This window comes from Mya arenaria, chromosome 8 (genome assembly GCF_026914265.1).
Source record: "Mya arenaria isolate MELC-2E11 chromosome 8, ASM2691426v1".
In the NCBI taxonomy this organism is placed as follows: domain Eukaryota; kingdom Metazoa; phylum Mollusca; class Bivalvia; order Myida; family Myidae; genus Mya; species Mya arenaria.
Genome location: NC_069129.1, coordinates 67,823,471 through 67,842,686, shown reverse-complemented (window position 1 = coordinate 67,842,686; position 19,216 = coordinate 67,823,471). Strand labels below are relative to the sequence as shown.

Sequence of the window (19,216 nt, the reverse complement as noted above, 5' to 3'; positions counted from 1 at the left end):
CCCCGGATCGTCCTGGACTGAAATTTTGCCGGTCCGGGATCGATCAGTGTTGGATCCGTGAGTCCAGGCTGATCCGGGACATTCCGGAATGGCCCAGGATGCTCCTGGATGGTCCAGGATATCAACCCGGCAATTTTAACTGTTTAAAACTGCCGTGGTGATCCAGGGTCGCCCCGTGCCATCTGGGAGTTGTTGGTTTTTAATCCGGGTCAGTCCGTGAAAATCCATGTAGCAACCGTGTTGGCTCCAGGAAAGCCCGTAGTAGGATTGTGTTGATCCTGGGTGATCGGGCATGACGTGTGGACACGAATCATCGGCTGTTCATGTTGGGTCCTGGACAGTCCGTAGATGATCCGGGACGGTCCGGCCTGACATCAATCTTGACATTTTTTATTGTAAAAAAAACACCAACAAAACACTTATTCATTGCATTGTGATAACGGCACCGAGTTTGAGTAGATTTTTTTAAAAATCCAGGGGGTTCAAGTTTTAAGCATTAAAGGGCACATATGGCCATAGAGGTCTAGGTCGTGGGATGCGATAATCTTCAACGCACGACAAACATGGCGCGTTACAACTTAAAATGCTGAAGTATTTCGTTCCACAGACGATTTGCAACAGACAGACCAACCGACCCACAGCCCGTCCGACCGACCAACCGACCTATAGCCCGACCAACCGACCTACAGCCTGACCGACCGACCTATAGTAACCAATCATGTGATATGTCTCTAATCCCATCACTACATCCAAAGTTAAATATTTCGGGGATAAGATAAACATAACAAGGTTGATATACTTGGCTTTTGAATAAATTGATCAACATATCGAATCATTTTATAGGATTGAAGCCACGACCTTCAATTATTGTTCTGTATCAGTTTTGTTTCATTCTGAAGTAAAATTTATTTTTAAACAAAGTTTCAGGCTTTTTTTGTCCAGTCAGGTTCTTTTTTAAGCATATTTTCAATACAGGTTATAAAGGTTATAAGGCAATTATAAAGAGTGCGATTTTTTAGTTTATCATAGTATACATAAAACGATGCATGTACTTATATTCGTATTATTAGTCCGTGTCACAACAGATGTGAAGTGTCTAACAATAAACTACTAGTATCTAAAACCAGACATAAGTTGCTTAAATGGAGCGTTCAATATGATATATTCGATTTATGTAGACATAAGTGGTGAGGGAATGCACTTTACTTGGGTGTTCGCACATATTTTGGGGCCAATGTAGAACAGATTTGACGGTGAATATAAACATGCATTAACGTAGAGCAAGGGCAGTACTAGGATTTAACGTTAGAGGGGGCGTAATTAAGAAGGCGTAACCTTTTGACTTTCACCCCTCCCTCAGAATCGAAATTACTTAGCATAAAGTGCAGAGGAGGGTACCCCCATAAGAAATACATATACAAACTAGTCCGAAATGCTGCATTTCGGACGTATTTTCCTTTTATCTCCTATATTGTAATAAAAAAGAAAACTTGGTCGATGAAAGGGGGAAGGGGACGCACGCCGGGTGCTCCCCCTGGAACCGCTAAAGTAGAGTGTGTTTTTGTTGTTGTTGTTGTTTTTGTTGTTGTTGAGTTTATAAAGGTCTACCCGTGTCCTATAATGGCTGCATTATGGCTTGACCCCGTCACATCCCCAAGTGTGACGTAAACAGAATTTTGAAGTCAAAGGGGGGATTTTTACTCCCATCGGTTGACGGGATATTCGCCAAAGGAGTAATTTTGTACCCAAAGTGCCGCGAAACCTGCGATGAATGACATCTATAGTGGTCCCACAGCTCTGACTATTGGATATGGTTTCATTTCTCTAGTCTTAACTACAGTTGTAAATTTGATAATGCATTGTATCTGAAAAGAACATTTACGTGTAAGAATGGTATTTTTTTTAAAAGATGGGCAAGACTCGCGGTTAGTTCATTGACTAGAAAGTGTTGTGAGAACAGGAGTTTTCGCCCACTATACGTATTTCTATTTCTAATATATATGAACTGACCATTTTGTTGTCGATGTCTGACTATTGCCTCACTATTTAATTATTGAAGCTTCTTCAATACCAGATAGTGCGTTGACATAACTTGATTACCCTTCAAGTTTTTTAAATGTTCATGTACTTATATAGAGAGGGTAAAAAAATAATATTTTTTTTTAAATCGGCCCACATGCATATGCATGTGCGGGATATAGACATAGTATACATTTTATACACAGGTATGTCACGGTGGAGAACCCACGTGACTTATTTGGTAAAGTGCATGGCAACAAATGTCAACAAGTCTCGATTCAGGTAAGATTTTTAAAGATAACTTTTTTTAATATTTGGAGAATTTTTGTGAAATAAAGACCATAAACCCCGCATTTAAGAGCTCTATCAACGGTAATACCTAAGTGTTTTTTATCGGTCTACATGCTTTGGTAGTCTATTTCTCATAGATCGTTGCACATGCGCGATGTAACAATGATTGTCAGAGAAGGTTTTCATAGTCTGATGACATTAGAAGCTTACGTCATAGTCCTAATTTACAATACATGTGTAATCAGCTATCGAATCGTATTTAACTTCATGTATTCAGTTCATACTTGAAATAATTATGAGATAAAAATTAAATACAAATTAAACATTTACTTAAGATCTTCTACTCCTTTTTGTCATTTTTCTATTAAATATTCAACCAGGTCAGCACAATTCTGTACACTAATGTGCGTTTTTTGTCCAGATTCTTTCTCTTGCGAAAAGAGATCAGAATATCGTAATTGAATAGAGCATATTAACATCAAAAATAACGATGTCATCCCAGTAATGGTGTATGTATTATGTAAACGTATCGAGGTAATTCTACTAACCCAAATACCTACAATTTGTTGAGTTTTAAAGAACCTACACGTTAATATTTCGGTGTTTTTCCCTTTTTATACAACCAGCACTTGATTTCATTTGGCTTTATGAAATACTCACAAAGTCGCACCAATTTACCGTCACGTGACACTCACTTACTAATTAGATTGAGCTATATAACATCTGGGCTGTTTATCTTTCGCGCCAAAATGCGGCAAAATATCACGTGACTACATTGAGGGCAATGCTTGTAAGTAAAAGTGCATTCGAACACCAAATAAGTTAGTTTTACAGAAAATAGTGCGAGTTTTGTCGGCCTGGCCTCGCTGCGCTCCCTCCATTTTCTGTTTTTTTTTCTAGACCTTTCAGATGACACATACAGAGAAAACAATTAATCGGCTAAATGCTTTATCAATACTATGATTAAACAAATAAACACATGCATGCAACTACAACCTATTGTTATTTTCGAAGTAATCAAACTATACGGTCTTGTCGGATTTTGAATGTCATCGAATACAGCAATGGCGGGATCTTCTTGGGATCAAATAAAGAATGGACTACATTCTGGTGTTCACGTTTTATTAACAATATATAACGTTGAATAGAATGAAGTGCATTTAAGCTAGTAAAATAATAAAGAAAGTGTATTTCAATTATGCTTTTTATCTGTTATTTCCTTCACTCTAAGCACACAAATATTCACAAAATAAGGAATTAGTGTATGTACTTATTTGTGGAACAATGAGATCTTTATTATTGTTCAAATCTTTCTTTATATTCCATAGAAAGTTTTTGTCGATGACTATATTTTGACTTTAAAGAACATTTTGTTTACGATGTTAAGTTACCATGATAAACAAAGGTAAATATACTACAATATGTCACTTATGATTTATAATCTGGTTTCCTCGGCTATTTTAATTTTAAAAACTCGATTTCACTTGCACACACATAAGTGCACGCACTAAACATAATAATGCATGTTTTGACAAGTGAAATAGATCAGAAGGCCGTGTTCGGGCGGCGCCCACACTTCGGGATCTTTTCTTTTTTGTAGAACTTTACTAATATGCATGATAACATTCATGGACGGTAGTCTGCGAAAAACAAACAAATATCTATGAACCCTATAGAGCAGGGATAGTTAATAAGTATCAAGAATGTGTGGACGTTTTGGAGCTGCTGAAAGGCATGAAGTTGCACCTTTCTTTAAACAAACGCCATAGTTTATTGGGGTCTCAACAAAGCTTTAAAAACATAAACTGCTTTATTATTATACTTGGTGGAGAAAACGTGACAGGGTTTGCTCTGTAAGTTTAATCATGGGGTAGGAATTCATTAATGTAAGTTTTAGACATTCAAGTAACATAACACATTCATGGAACATACATGTTTGCATGACAACGTACATAAATTTGTATAAAATATTAAAAAATATCAAAAACATATCGTACACAATGTATTGTACATAAATATAAAAAATACGGCAGCCATTCCATCACTGTTTGAGCGTGTGCTATACAATTTTACACCGAAGTCTTTAAAGTGTCAGGAGCACAAAGTCATTTACATGGGCTTCTCATATCGTAATGACCACCGGAAGTAGGTGTTAGAAGGCGCTACTATCGTGTTGGATCCCAACCGGATGTTAGCGTTTAGGAACGTTGTTGTCGTAGGTGTTTCCGGGCGCCGCTTGTTGCGTCCGCCGCCAGGACTCTTGCGTCAGGTCCGCCTTGTCCTCGGCAAGATTGGAGTAGCCGAACCCGTTCCCGGCCTCCGGCGTCCCTGCACACAAAGAGAGAGTATTGATGCTAGATGACAGTGGTTCTGGTATGTGGTCTAGCCGCACACTTAGATATAATGTCATTAATTTCATGATTTAAAATAATTATCAAGTATTAATACAGGCTTTAGAAGAAAAACTGTGTGTACATTTTGAAAACAACGATGTGTATTTAATCTACTACTTTGCTTATACAGCCCTTTTTAACTACACATATTGTCAACCCTTTAATATTATAACTGTACATACTGGCAACACTTAAACATTATAACCGCACATATTGGCAACCCTTTTAACATTATAAATGCACATACTGGCAACCCTTTAACATTATAACCGCACGTAGCAGGTAACTAACCGACTGGCTGCAGGTCGACGTTGTTCTCCCGGTATCGCGGGTTCTCGAAGGAACTTCCATTGCTCGCATCTTTCTTCCGGAATGGAACACTTAGCTTTCCCAGCCTGGTTGAAAAATAACTATGCTTATTGTACAATGCAAAGAAATGATCCATTTATGCTGTATAAAAATGAACTACACAGTATGCAAACACTAGAAATAAAAGATAAACATGCATAAACCAGACTCCCGGAAGATTCGCCTTAATATCATTTTTTAATAAGACCATAATGACTAACTTAATGTACGATGTCAGATATCGTCAGTACGCGATGTGTATATCTAAAAAGTACACCATTCCACAAAGTACCATAACATAATTAATAATACCTTGCAAATAAATACACGTATAACGAACTATTAGTTACCTGTACAGCAGAAAAAGAACAACGATGATGATGACTATGAGGACGGCGATCCCCACGCCTACCCCTACACCGATAGCCGCCTTCTTACTTCCGTCCGCAATCAGCTGCTCCGACCGAACAATTTCTACAATGCATCAGATTAAACAACATATAAACATATCTCCAGTTGTCCTCATCCTATATATAGCTGGATCTTCGTGTATATTTCGGAAGCTGAAAAATGTAGTTATTAACATGTTCAACAAGGAGACCAAATATTTAAACATTTAAAGCATGAGGTAACACGGCCAACCACCTTGACCTCACCAAACAATGACTAAATATCTTCGCTAAACATCCATGGACTATCATTTACTACATTCGGTTTTATTTTACCTATACACAAGGGTTGGTTGCGGCTGGTGGCGTTCCATGTCCCCTCCCGCAGGCACATGACGTGGCGGGCACCCATGGCGGGCTGGAATCCGGCGTTGCAGTCGAACGTGCAAAGCGCACCAGGTCGCATCGAGCAAGTCGAGTTCACCTGGCCGTTGTCTATGAAGTAAGGGCATTGTATCTCTAAAAAGAAAAACAAGAAAGATATATGAACACCAACCTCATGTATTGCAGTGGCCGAATATGCATAGAGCTCCATGAAACACAATATATAGCTCCCACATAACCGGAACATAGGTTTGAACTATTTTGTGTCAATATCTGTTTCTCTTTTTTAACTGAGAATATCAGTACACAAAATACCTTCACACGGATCTTGCACGTCCCACATTAGCTTTCCGTCCTCGTCCACGTTTTCGGTACACGTGATCAAGCCCACGTCCGCCCGTGCCGTGTAGGAGGCGGAGCAGTTGAATGCGCATGCGTGGCCCGGCGCACGTACACAGGAAGAGTCCTCCACAATCACACCATTCGGAATTTTGACGGGACAGCGGGGTACTGTATGAAATGTTTCGTTGGCATGTTTATGAACTTGTATGAATATAATAGAAGCAACAGAAAACATCCATTAATGATTCAGTAAGTATAGAACGTTTTTTCGCGTGATACGAGAGCGTGTTTCTCATAAAGACTAACGCAAAATGACCTTACCGTTTTCGCAAGTCTTGCCGTCTGCTAGGAGGGAGGTGTACCAGTTACAGCCGCACGTCCGCTGGCCACCAGGAGCCGGGAAGCAAAAGTCAGAACAGCCACCGTTGTCCTCTGCACATGCGCTGCTCTCTGTGACAAACATGTTAAAGGTTACATATTTGGAATAAAACGCCAAGCAGTCATTATTGCAGTATTATATATTTGACATAAGAAAACGTAACATCGCAAAAGTCGAGAAGTAAGCGATGTTTTATTGAGCTAATGCATACTTGGTAGAGTGGCGGTGGATCGGAAGATGTACATGGACTGGAGGTTGCCCATCTCCATCGGTCCCACGGACTCGAGTGCCCCCTCGCCGCTCTTCCGCATTCGTTGCACCTGCCTGAAAACATGGAGGAAGGAAGTTAAGTTATTCTATTGTCTAAAGTTATTTTCCCCAAACTAACGATGATTTTGTTCCATGCCTGAAGTAGTGTTTGAAATACAGATCATAACAGAAGGTTATGTTTTAAATCGTTCCCGCCAATTTGTCATACGGCCCATTAAAAATATGCGTGAGCATATGGTTCAATTGCGTGTGTAATTACAAGCAGTACCAGCTCATTCCGAACTAGGCTAACTGACAATAGAACATTTAACTTAACGCGTTATTTCACACCTCTTGTATATGTCTGTGAAGTACAGGTAGTCGTCTACCAGTTCTATATCCATCAGGTGGGACTGTCGCGGCAGCTGGCGGACCAACGTCCGGTCCTCCCCCTCGTAGTTGGTCGAGTAGATCCTGTCTAGGAATCCATCTGTCCAGTAAATACGCTGGGCTGGGGGATTATGTGGAATACAAGTGTTTGTGTTAACTAAAGCTTGTTGAAGGCATCACGTTGATGTTTTCGAGAGGTATTCAAATATATAAAACTAACGCTTCTAATAAAAGTATACGTTTCTAAACCTGCTTCTTACTTAATGTATCTAACATGGTCTAAATATGTATAGTTTACACACATATATGTAGTGTACCCAAAATCAGAAATAACATTAAGGTTATTGTGTATCATCTTATAGGTTCATGAACGGTGTTATTATGATAGACAATTACCAGGTATAAGAACAAGTATTTTATAGTTTAATCTCAGAGTTCACGTCGTGGAAGACATGGTTCGTGAAAAACGAAACATTTCTTGAAGGAAAATGTTTGGAGCACTAGTTACCTTGATGGTCGATTGCGAGGCCGTTTGGCCAGACGATGTCGTTGTGGATGATCTCCTTATGGTTGCCGCCATCCATATTTGCCTTGTAGATGCCCGGTGCCGAGCTCCCGAAATCCGTCCAGAACATTACCCTGATAACAAAAAAGGTTCAATTATTAATGCAGTTTGACCGATCGACATCTTGATGAAGATTTGCAATTAGAAACGAGACGGACGTGGAGTATCAAACAACACAACACTCACACAACATTTACATTGTCATACTAAACCTCATATAGTTATTAAATCCACTACAAGCCAACAGTAGCTGAATAATATTCATTGCAGGAAACGAGTCAATGTTCAATGTTTGCTGTATGCGACGCACCCCTCACTAGAGTCGAGGACAATGTCTCGCGGCTGGTGACCTTCCCACACGACGACGGCGTTACTTCCGTTTCCGTTGAACACACCGATCATGGAGTCCTGTAGCTCCGACGAGAAGTCCGACACCGCCGTGAAGTACACGTTCCCTGTCGTCGGCTCGATGGCGATCCGGTCTGGCTTGGCGATCAGCTCCGCTAAAAATGAAATGGTAACCAAAAACTTTGGAACCTAATGAACAAAGGTGTTACAAAATCCGTTTCTTCATGCGCATATTACAAAAAAATATTTGTAAGTCAAAATTCGTTGCTTTAAATCAAATAGATAAGATGTTAGGGATGTATGTGTCTGTATTTGATGAATCTCTATTCAAGGTAACAAGCACTCACTCAGCTCGGCGAAGACGCGCTGATCGGAGCCGTCCAGGTTAGCGGAGTAGACGCTGCGGGATCGGTCGGTGGACCAGAGGACGAGACCCCGGGTGTGGTCCCACAACACGCCGTCCGGCCGTCCAAGGTCGGGAACCCTATGGCAGATAAGGTGGTGGTAGGGTTAACAAGGAGATAAGCGGGATGGGAGATGAAACAAAGGAGTATGGTCTGAAGAAGGTCACTCGATCACAGCATTCCGTCCCAAATCGGGAACACTACGGGAGACGGGAAGGGTTGGTTGACGGTGGTCTTAATCGGAATTTGAATGTTTATAGAACACCGTTTAAGTTCAGTTTATATTATTTAGTGTTGCATAACGGCATATGGAATTTATTCAAAAGTTTTTTTCACAAAGGTGTTTGGATTGATTATGAAATCGACATCTTTGTATACGACTGTGGTCCTCTGCGCCGTTTCAGTAAAAATCTGAAGTCGATTTTAGTCGTAAATTGAAATTATCTTAGAGTCATACTTTCGTGTTTTTCTACATATAAATGAATTTCAAGAAATAAAAATATCAATGAGACGTTTATTCAGATTTAAGATTATTGAAGTTCGGACAACTTTATTGAAACGACCGCGAGTTTTAAAGTCGAGCGTTATAAACAACAGCCACAACATAAAGTACATACAGTACAACGCCAATAACTACAGCAACTTCAATTATATAATGTAAGGCTTGTAAGCTATGGGTAAATATAAGAACATAAATGCCTGGGTGACTTACGGTACTGCCACGGCTTGTGTGGTTGCCCCCAGTGACACCTGGAAGATCTGGTTGTACGTGTAGTCAGTCACCAAGATAAAGTTGTCACTCACGGGCTCTGTAACACACACCTAGGTATAACTTTGTGTAAACAAGTGTTAAGTGATCAGTGGAATGGTGGTAGAAAAAAACAAAAAACCGACTGCAGTGACACACTCTTACACAGCATTATACTAGTACCATTAGTTTGCACGATGCTACACGGTATTGCGGTCGGCTGGCAGCTGATAAAATCACGCTCGAGTCTGTTTCCTGGGCAAAACCAGTACTTGTGTCCATTTTAAGAGGCCACGAGAAGCTGGGGATAGAACCCACAACCTCTTTGGTCTGCGGCGGACACCTAAACCACTAGACTACTCTAACCCTCCGGCTGAGTGACAAGCCGCCAACTAAAGCATCAAACTCATAACGAGAGAATTTGTAAATTCCTCATATTCTTAGCGTGTCTGTCCCTCTGTTTCAAGCGATCTTAACCTTTGTATTAACTAAAGGACAAACGAACTATTTAAATTAATTCCACCACTCACGTGTTTTACACGTGCCATCTTGTGCTTTCTGGTACCCGACATAACACTCGCAGGTGGGGGTTCCGCTGGTGTAGTCCGGAACACAGATATGATCACAACCGCCGTACGACGTCTGGTCGCACTGGCCTGTATAATATATGAACAGTATAAGGTCATCAATTGTTAGTTGTTATATAGTTAGAGAGTATTGTATACTCCCAAATGGAATCATAACATGAGAAAGAAAAATCCTAGCTCCGCAATCTCATTCGAACGCTCGTTAGTTTTTTCATAGTCGATTAAGAGGAAAAATATTGACATTTATTTGTAAACGAAACAGCTGAATGAATGGTGCATCATAATATCATACGAAGCATGTCTACATTGACTCACGTGGCTCTGGTGGCTGTAGTGCTTCGAGGTCTAAGATTTTGATGGCGGTGATGTTCTCCACCCCGGTTATCTGGCCCTGCTCTACGGAGTTGTAAAGTGGCAGGGTGAGTCCCAGGTCGGACGTCTTCAGTATGTACGCGTTACCCTGTCGGTGAACTAACACCGCATATTCCTAGAGGAGAACCGAACAATAATTCATGTATTGGATCCACTTAATGTATTTCAAGGTACGCTAAGGACTAAATTAAAAAAGTAGACGCATTCATCATATATGATTTCGACTGTAAGTCAAAAACAATAGAAATTGTCCAAGACGTAAGTAGTATGATTATCTATGTACTATTAATTTAACAAAGAAAGTTTCTCACATTATATATAACGATGTCCTCTATATGTCGGTCACTGAACATGTAGTCTGACATGGTTCCGTTGTAGTAGATACTGTACAGATCCGTGTGTCCACCGTCCGTCAGTCCCTCCACTACAGCGAACAGCCTGAAATACGGACATGGGGCGTGAAACAGAAAAGCCAACGTATCGCGGTTTTATGACGTCGAATGATATATTTTCAAGTTTGAAATCAACAAGGCAATTTGAGTGGATTTTTCAGACTTAATTTATGAAATATGCAATATTTTATTGCAACCATCATGCATGATTATTGATTATGATTAACCAAACTATAAATATATTAGAATACGATATGTACACCCGAAACCATCGCAAGGTACTGACAATGAGCACATTTATTCTTACTTATATAAGGATATAAACTTACAAGTCATATTTCACGTCGTGTACGAGTTTTGACGGGTTTTTAAGAGGGTATTGTAGGTTGACGGTTTTTATCTCGACGTCGAATCTGGAACCCAGCTCCGCGTACTCTAGGTCACTGCCACCGCTGATCCAGAACCCTTCGCTGCAATTACCATTTATGTGTCTTAATGTTCTCCACATAATGATCAATGTAGAATTATATAAGCATAAATTAATATATTTCCTATTTCCTTCCAACTATATAGACTGAGACAAAAGAAAGCAACACTTTTGAATTTGTTGGTCTTTAGTGTATGTCGCAAATATTGCCGATATATCGAGGGTCATATATATATATATATATATATATATATATATATATATATATATATATATATATATATATATATAATATATATATATATATATGCAACTGGATTAAATCGTTTCTGCAGGAGTGTTGCTATGATTTGATGACGTCATAATCATTAGCCGACCACTTTTTTAAACTAACCCGATAAATTTAACAGTGTGTGTATACCACGTGATCAATTACGTCATATATGCTACGTCGGAAGGCAATATTTTGGTTAAAATGAAGACTTAAATCAAAGATATCTTTTCTTTTACTACAGCATTTTAAATGAAACAAAATGCAGTCTATGCCGCTTACAGAGCCCTGCATTCGTTTCATTACCGGTGTTTGATTAGGTGATTAGTTTCCACAAACACTTCGACAAACCTGTCTCCAAAATAATATTTTGACAGTGCTCCGTCAGACGGCCGTATTGTGAAAAGGTATGTCGAAGTGTTTTAAGAAACTAAACTCTCAACCAAGTTCTAGTAAAAGACCGAAGGCGGGGCTCCATAAGCGGTGAATGGTGAAGAAATGTTGAAGTTATCTTTGTTTAAAGTCTTAATTCGAAGCAAAATGTTGCCTTCCGACGTAGCATTTATGACGCACTTTATCACGTGGTATACACACACTGTTAATGCCTGTTGAAATTTACGCCAGTACGAATAAAAAATCTGCTCATTATGTTTGTCTAAAAAGAGAAATATTTTCTAAAAATATTTTGTACCTGTATGTATATGTTCCAGTTAGTTTTGCTAATGTGTTTTCTTGATGCATGTTTGGTGGAGCGCTCTACACCCCACCCTCATGTTTGTTTTTTATGAATATATTTTATGAAAAAGAAAAAAGAGAGAAATGAAGCTTTTTTTGGAGTAATGCAATTTTCGGGAAAACATGAGAAACCATACAGAGCACGACTCGCAAGAAGAAAATGTTCGAATAGCAATACATATGGATTCCTCAAGTAGAAATCCCCCTCCCTTAAGAGAAGTATTCGGAGGATAATGGAAATGCAAAACTGTACACTTTCTCTCGTCGTTAAGTGTACAATCAGTACATAAATCAACACAGATCAACGACAGTGCCGTAAAATGACCCGGCAGCGTGACACAACAAACGTCGGGTTAGCGCACTCGATTATCACCTGTGCGGCCCGGGCTCGATTTCCGGCCTGAGTGCATGCGGGTTTGGGATGTGGTCACCAAAAAGGACAGGTGGATGTCGTCCGGATGCTCCGGCTTCCCCCCCCCACAAGACCCCAATCTCGCGCAAAATTGTGCCAACGAGAGTGATTAATATAGGTTGTAACTTGTTTTACGTAGTAAAATACATATAAAGTTTTAACAAACGTGACCGGCGTTGGATTTCGTTTATACAACAGTGTTTTAAGACGGTATTGATTCGCGCAGGGTTCGTAAACAGAATCTTGATTTATTAAAGTCGAAAATTATGCAACAAGACAAAGATGTGCTTACTGTAGGTGGGGAACGACGACCATGTTGTGAGGGTTCTCTCCCGTCTTTGCTTGGTGAACCATCGTCACGTGCTGAGGGTCGTTCTACAAAAACACACATGTGAATATAAGTAACATTAAACTTACCTAAGTGGTCAAGTTAAATGTCAATACATGAATGATTATTTACGACCAAAAGACGGACAAAACTATTTCTTTCGCCAACAAACCTATACAGTAAATCATTTGCATTTGGAGTATAATAAATACCAAAGTCACCATCTTGTTTATACGCTGCTTACATGTTACATACATTGTAACAACAGCCTCATCTTGAATTGAATTGGCAATGCACTGGGACAATTACGTATCCATTTGACCTTTTAATACCAAAAACATCCATAATCCCTATTGAATGTTTGATAAAATGGGATTTGCTTCAAATAATAAAAAATAGTCAATTAAAATACATCCAACGTTCATAGGTTAATCAGACTAGGTGTAGCAAATAGCACCATCAATTAAACTTGCGGTTTGTAATCGATTACCGGGTCCATATCCCAGATCTGTGGCGGACTGCTGGAAATGATGTAGTACAGGGCTTCGTCCGCATAGTCCCATGACAAAGCTGTAAAACACACAAAAGTCATAGTGAAGTCACAGAACTGTCAATAACACATATTGTAGCCGTACGCCTGAGCTGTAATATACCCATTACATACTGGAACGACAGTGACTGTACTATTCAAACACTGCAGTCGTACGCCTGAGCTGTAATATACCCATTACATACTGGAACGACAGTGACTGTACTATTCAAACACTGCAGTCGTACGCCTGAGCTGTAATATACCCATTACATACTGGAACGACAGTGACTGTACTATTCAAACACTGCAGTCGTACGCCTGAGCTTTAATATACCCATTACATACTGGAACGACAGTGACTGTACTATTCAAACACTGCAGTCGTACGCCTGAGCTGTAATATACCCATTACATACTGGAACGACAGTGACTGTACTATTCAAACACTGCAGTCGTACGCCTGAGCTGTAATATACCCATTACATACTGGAACGACAGTGACTGTACTATTCAAACACTGCAGTCGTACGCCTGAGCTGTAATATACCCATTACATACTGGAACGACAGTGACTGTACTATTCAAACACTGCAGTCGTACGCCTGAGCTGTAATATACCCATTACATACTGGAACGACAGTGACTGTACTATTCAAACACTGCAGTCGTACGCCTGAGCTTTAATATACCCATTACATACTGGAACGACAGTGACTGTACTATTCAAACACTGCAGTCGTACGCCTGAGCTGTAATATACCCATTACATACTGGAACGACAGTGACTGTACTATTCAAACATTGTAGTCGTACGCCTGAGCTGTAATATACCCATTACATACTGGAACGACAGTGACTGTACTATTCAAACACTGCAGTCGTACGCCTGAGCTGTAATATACCCATTACATACTGGAACGACAGTGACTGTACTATTCAAACACTGCAGTCGTACGCCTGAGCTGTAATATACCCATTACATACTGGAACGACAGTGACTGTACTATTCAAACACTGCAGTCGTACGCCTGAGCTGTAATATACCCATTACATACTGGAACGACAGTGACTGTACTATTCAAACACTGAAGTCGTACGCCTGAGCTGTAATATACCCATTACATACTGGAACGACAGTGACTGTACTATTCAAACACTGCAGTCGTACGCCTGAGCTTTAATATACCCATTACATACTGGAACGACAGTGACTGTACTATTCAAACACTGCAGTCGTACGCCTGAGCTTTAATATACCCATTACATACTGGAACGACAGTGACTGTACTATTCAAACACTGCAGTCGTACGCCTGAGCTTTAATATACCCATTACATACTGGAACGACAGTGACTGTACTATTCAAACACTGCAGTCGTACGCCTGAGCTGTAATATACCCATTACATACTGGAACGACAGTGACTGTACTATTCAAACACTGCAGTCGTACGCCTGAGCTTTAATATACCCATTACATACTGGAACGACAGTGACTGTACTATTCAAACATTGTAGTCGTACGCCTGAGCTGTAATATACCCATTACATACTGGAACGACAGTGACTGTACTATTCAAACACTGCAGTCGTACGCCTGAGCTGTAATATACCCATTACATACTGGAACGACAGTGACTGTACTATTCAAACACTGCAGTCGTACGCCTGAGCTGTAATATACCCATTACATACTGGAACGACAGTGACTGTACTATTCAAACACTGCAGTCGTACGCCTGAGCTGTAATATACACATTACATACTGGAACGACAGTGACTGTACTATTCAAACACTGTAGTCGTACGCCTGAGCTGTAATATACACATTACATACTGGAACGACAGTGACTGTACTATTCAACACTGCAGTCGTACGCCTGAGCTGTAATATACCCATTACATACTGGAACGACAGTGACTGTACTATTCAAACACTGCAGTCGTACGCCTGAGCTGTAATATACCCATTACATACTGGAACGACAGTGACTGTACTATTCAAACACTGCAGTCGTACGCCTGAGCTTTAATATACCCATTACATACTGGAACGACAGTGACTGTACTATTCAAACACTGCAGTCGTACGCCTGAGCTGTAATATACCCATTACATACTGGAACGACAGTGACTGTACTATTCAAACACTGCAGTCGTACGCCTGAGCTGTAATATACCCATTACATACTGGAACGACAGTGACTGTACTATTCAAACACTGCAGTCGTACGCCTGAGCTGTAATATACCCATTACATACTCGTAATACAGATACTGTGTTGTCCCAAAACAGTAGTCGTGCGCCAGAGCTGTGATAGACACATAGTTCATTTCTACATATATTTACAATATAGTGAGTACACACATAATTTAGTCGTACAAATAACTTTAATAATGATATAGTGTAGTCGTGCGTCATACTTATTCTATACATATACTGAAATCTTACGAAAGAGCTTTAATATGCATGAAGAGTTGTCGCTCGATACAGCTTTAATAATCATATAGTGTAAGGCGTACGACAGAATTGAACTATTAAGTAATGATGAAAGATTGTTAGTATGTTCTCACAAAGCTACATCAACCCATTGTTTGTAAAAACAAACTAACAACATATAACTTATTTAGTGCTATTCATAAACTTCCCACTAAATGGGTAAAACACTGTTTAAAGCTGCACTCTCACAGATTGAACGTTTTGAGAACTTTTTTATTTTTTGTCTTGGAACGAGCCAATTTTTGCGAAAATTCATGGAAACCAGTTATATAAGACTGCTGACAAAAAATAAGACTGCAGATTTTTATATTCATGTTCAAAAATTGATGTTTTATGTATTTTTCTTAAAGCGTTAGTAACGGTTTAAGCCATAAAACATTAATTTTCGAACGGAAATATGAAAATCTGCGATCTGATCTTTTGTCAGCAATCTTATATCATTCGTTTGCAGATATTTACGCAATAATTTGCTCTTTCTAAGACAAAAAAAAATGTTAAAACGGTAAATCTGTGAGAGTGCAGCTTTAAAATCAATTACGGCTGATGGCTGATTTATTAGAAAAAAATGAATTGGCAACTTTGAAAAATACAGCCTTATCATTGGACAAAGAAACATATTGACTTCTTATTTAGTTTAGTCAAAGCTATACTTCCCATATGTAGAAGTCTTACGAAAGAGCTATAGTCGTATGACAAAGCTGTAATATGCGCAAAGAATATGCATATTGCACCGCTGTAATATACGTATAATTTATTGTATGTCAGAGCTGTACAAAACACCAAGTGTGGTCGTACGTACGCCTGAACTGTTGTAACACATGTAGTCGGACGACAGTCAGTTGTGTTACTGATTATTCATATAGTGTACTCATACACTTATGCTTATCATGTAAGCCACGATGAAGTTCGTCCAACGTATTGTTCAATTGTCATACCTGTGATGTTATAAGACGACTCGATTAGCAAGTATCGCGACTGCGTTGATGCGGCGTCGATCGCGACCCTGAAAAAGTATATTATCCATATTCGGTTAAATTACAATCTTACGTTTCAAAAACATACAGTCATCATTCGATACCAATAACTTGGTGGCTAAGGTTAATCAAAATGTCCATCTCCTACGCCAGTGTAAACTTCGTCATAATAACGTCATAAATGACATGTCGAAAGGCAATATTTTGCTTTGAACAAAGACAACCTTTATTTTTCTTCACCATTTTAAATGAAACAAAGGCAGTCTATGTCGCTTAAATATCCCCGCCTTCGTTTTATTACCTAAGTTTGATAAGGTGATTTGTTTTCTAAAACAGTTCGACAAACTGTTTCTTAATTAACGCTTTGACAGTGCTCCATCAGGCAGCGGATTTGTGAAGTGTTTTAAGAAACTAAAACCTCAATCAAACTCTGGTAAAAGACCGAAGGCGGGGCTCTATAAGCGGCGTGGACTGTGCTATATTTTATGTAAAGTGGTGGTGAAATATTAGTTATCTTTGTTTGAAGTCTTCATTCGATTCAAATTATTGCCTTCCGACGAAGCATTTACGTCGCAATTTTTCACGTGGTATACACACACCGTACGCTCTCGCCTGACAAGCAGAATAGATCTCTGCCACCATGAGCGAGTTTAGCTGGAGTGCAGTCTTAAGTATACACTATATAAACTATTTTTTAAATGTTTATATCTTCTCTCTTTTTTGATAGCCTTTTTACATCAATTTTCAATAGTTCATGGTGCATTGAGGTTAAAATACAAACACGTATTTAAAAATTAAAGATCATTTACAAACTTAATCGATATGATATATGGTCACGTGATCTGCATAGTAGTAGTGATTACTGCACGGTAAGGAAAGTAACACTGCGTGGACTTTGACAGAATGTATATTGAAAGTTTGAACAATAGGAGCAACTAAAAACTCCCCTTTCAAAGTCCTTACCTGTACATGAAGGTACCTATGACGAAGTATACGTGTCTCTCGTGCATATTCAGCTCCATTAACGTGATATTGTCCGGCTCCGAGGCAGGCAACTCGTAAAAACATGAGGCAGAGTAGTTCCCCCTGTTGCTGATGGCCCGAATGTCGACCAGGCACAACTTCCGGCCGGTATTTATCACGATGGCGCGATGATAAAGCCCAGCGTCCTCTGAAAAAAAAAGAAAGATGAACAGGGGACTTAAGGGGTCCTGGAACATTTATTGTTGAAAAAAGAATCCATCCAGGACGAAAAAATAACCTTATAAGCAATTCAGAAACCCTGTCTGATGTTGAAATAAATGTTGTAAGTTACAGAATAAAATTATAATAAAATTAAGAAATATTTTTTATGTATACTATTATTTTAAGCTAGGATAATGGCTTTTAAAAACAATTATATTACATTTAATCGTTAAGCCGATACATATAAATTTACATTTCAATAGCGACAAAAAACTTGTCAACTTCCTTAACTTACCCTGGCACGTTTTCTTGTCGGTATTGAGCTTGAAACCCTCTCTACAGGCACAGGTGGGCATGCCGCCGATGACGACACATATGTCCGCGCACCCAGCACCATCACACAGACCTGCACAGAAGGAGAGGTTAGTTATTGTACTTCGTTTAGAATAAATTAAATTATTCTTGTGAAGATTACACTTCAATCTCTTGTAGGAATAATTGTGACAGTGTTGTTGGATTTAGAAAGTTCTAACATAGTGTGTTCAATATTCCATGTGTATTACGTACGTTCTGTCGCCAAAAACTAGGATCAGTTATTTTTTTTGACATTATTCTTTATTCTAGATTTTTAATTTTTAACTTATGTAAAACTATAATTATAGGTTTATGGTTGTTTAATTGTTTGAGGGTTTCTCTTTCTCTAATGTATTTGTTAGTCGTAAAAATAAGTAGAGTCGATAAATAATATACTGCCCTTCAAAGTGTGTGTTACCAGGTCAACTTACCCTGTCCTCCTCCCTGTGGCTGTGCGGTTTTGTCGTAGATGCAGACACCGTAGGGAGCCTCGTTCTCAAATGAGCGTGGTTTGAGCGCCTCGCTTCCGTTCTTGTAGTAGAATTTGACCACGCCCTCCCAGACATCTGTCGCTATTAGGATGTCCTGTCGGGGCATACATAAGGTAGGTATTTAACGGGTTATTCGCAAAAAATACAGTAACTTAAAATTAAATGTTTGGATCTACTTATCTGAGGTGGGAGAATACAATCGGTCTTTAAATAGTTCTAAGGAGAGTGAAGCATTATTTCTTGAAAGGTGCGTGAAATCTTTTTTATTGTGACATTTGTAGCAAGAAATAATTAATTTGCATTTTAAATATTGCCAAAGACAAGGTTTCTATGATTCTACAGACGACAATCTTCAACAAAGGAGGTAATTACAATGTGATGACCATTAAAAAGGAGTTCCATACGGGTA

The 19,216-nt window shown here is 39.3% G+C and overlaps 1 protein-coding gene across 1 annotated transcript; it reads right to left on the bottom strand.

Moving 5' to 3' along the window:
* Positions 1-4,041: 4,041 nt before the first annotated feature.
* Positions 4,042-13,365, bottom strand: LOC128244510 (low-density lipoprotein receptor-related protein 2-like). The gene is made up of 18 exons (XM_052962511.1): positions 13,264-13,365; positions 12,738-12,820; positions 10,930-11,070; positions 10,520-10,646; positions 10,152-10,323; positions 9,780-9,905; positions 9,214-9,310; positions 8,445-8,581; positions 8,060-8,252; positions 7,693-7,823; positions 7,146-7,305; positions 6,757-6,869; positions 6,488-6,616; positions 6,140-6,334; positions 5,777-5,959; positions 5,402-5,525; positions 4,995-5,098; positions 4,042-4,638 (listed from the first exon to the last, which is right to left on the bottom strand). Exons 1-18 carry the CDS (start codon positions 13,363-13,365, stop codon positions 4,502-4,504), a joined length of 2,454 nt encoding a protein of 817 aa, XP_052818471.1. The 3' UTR covers positions 4,042-4,501.
* Positions 13,366-19,216: the final 5,851 nt, after the last annotated feature.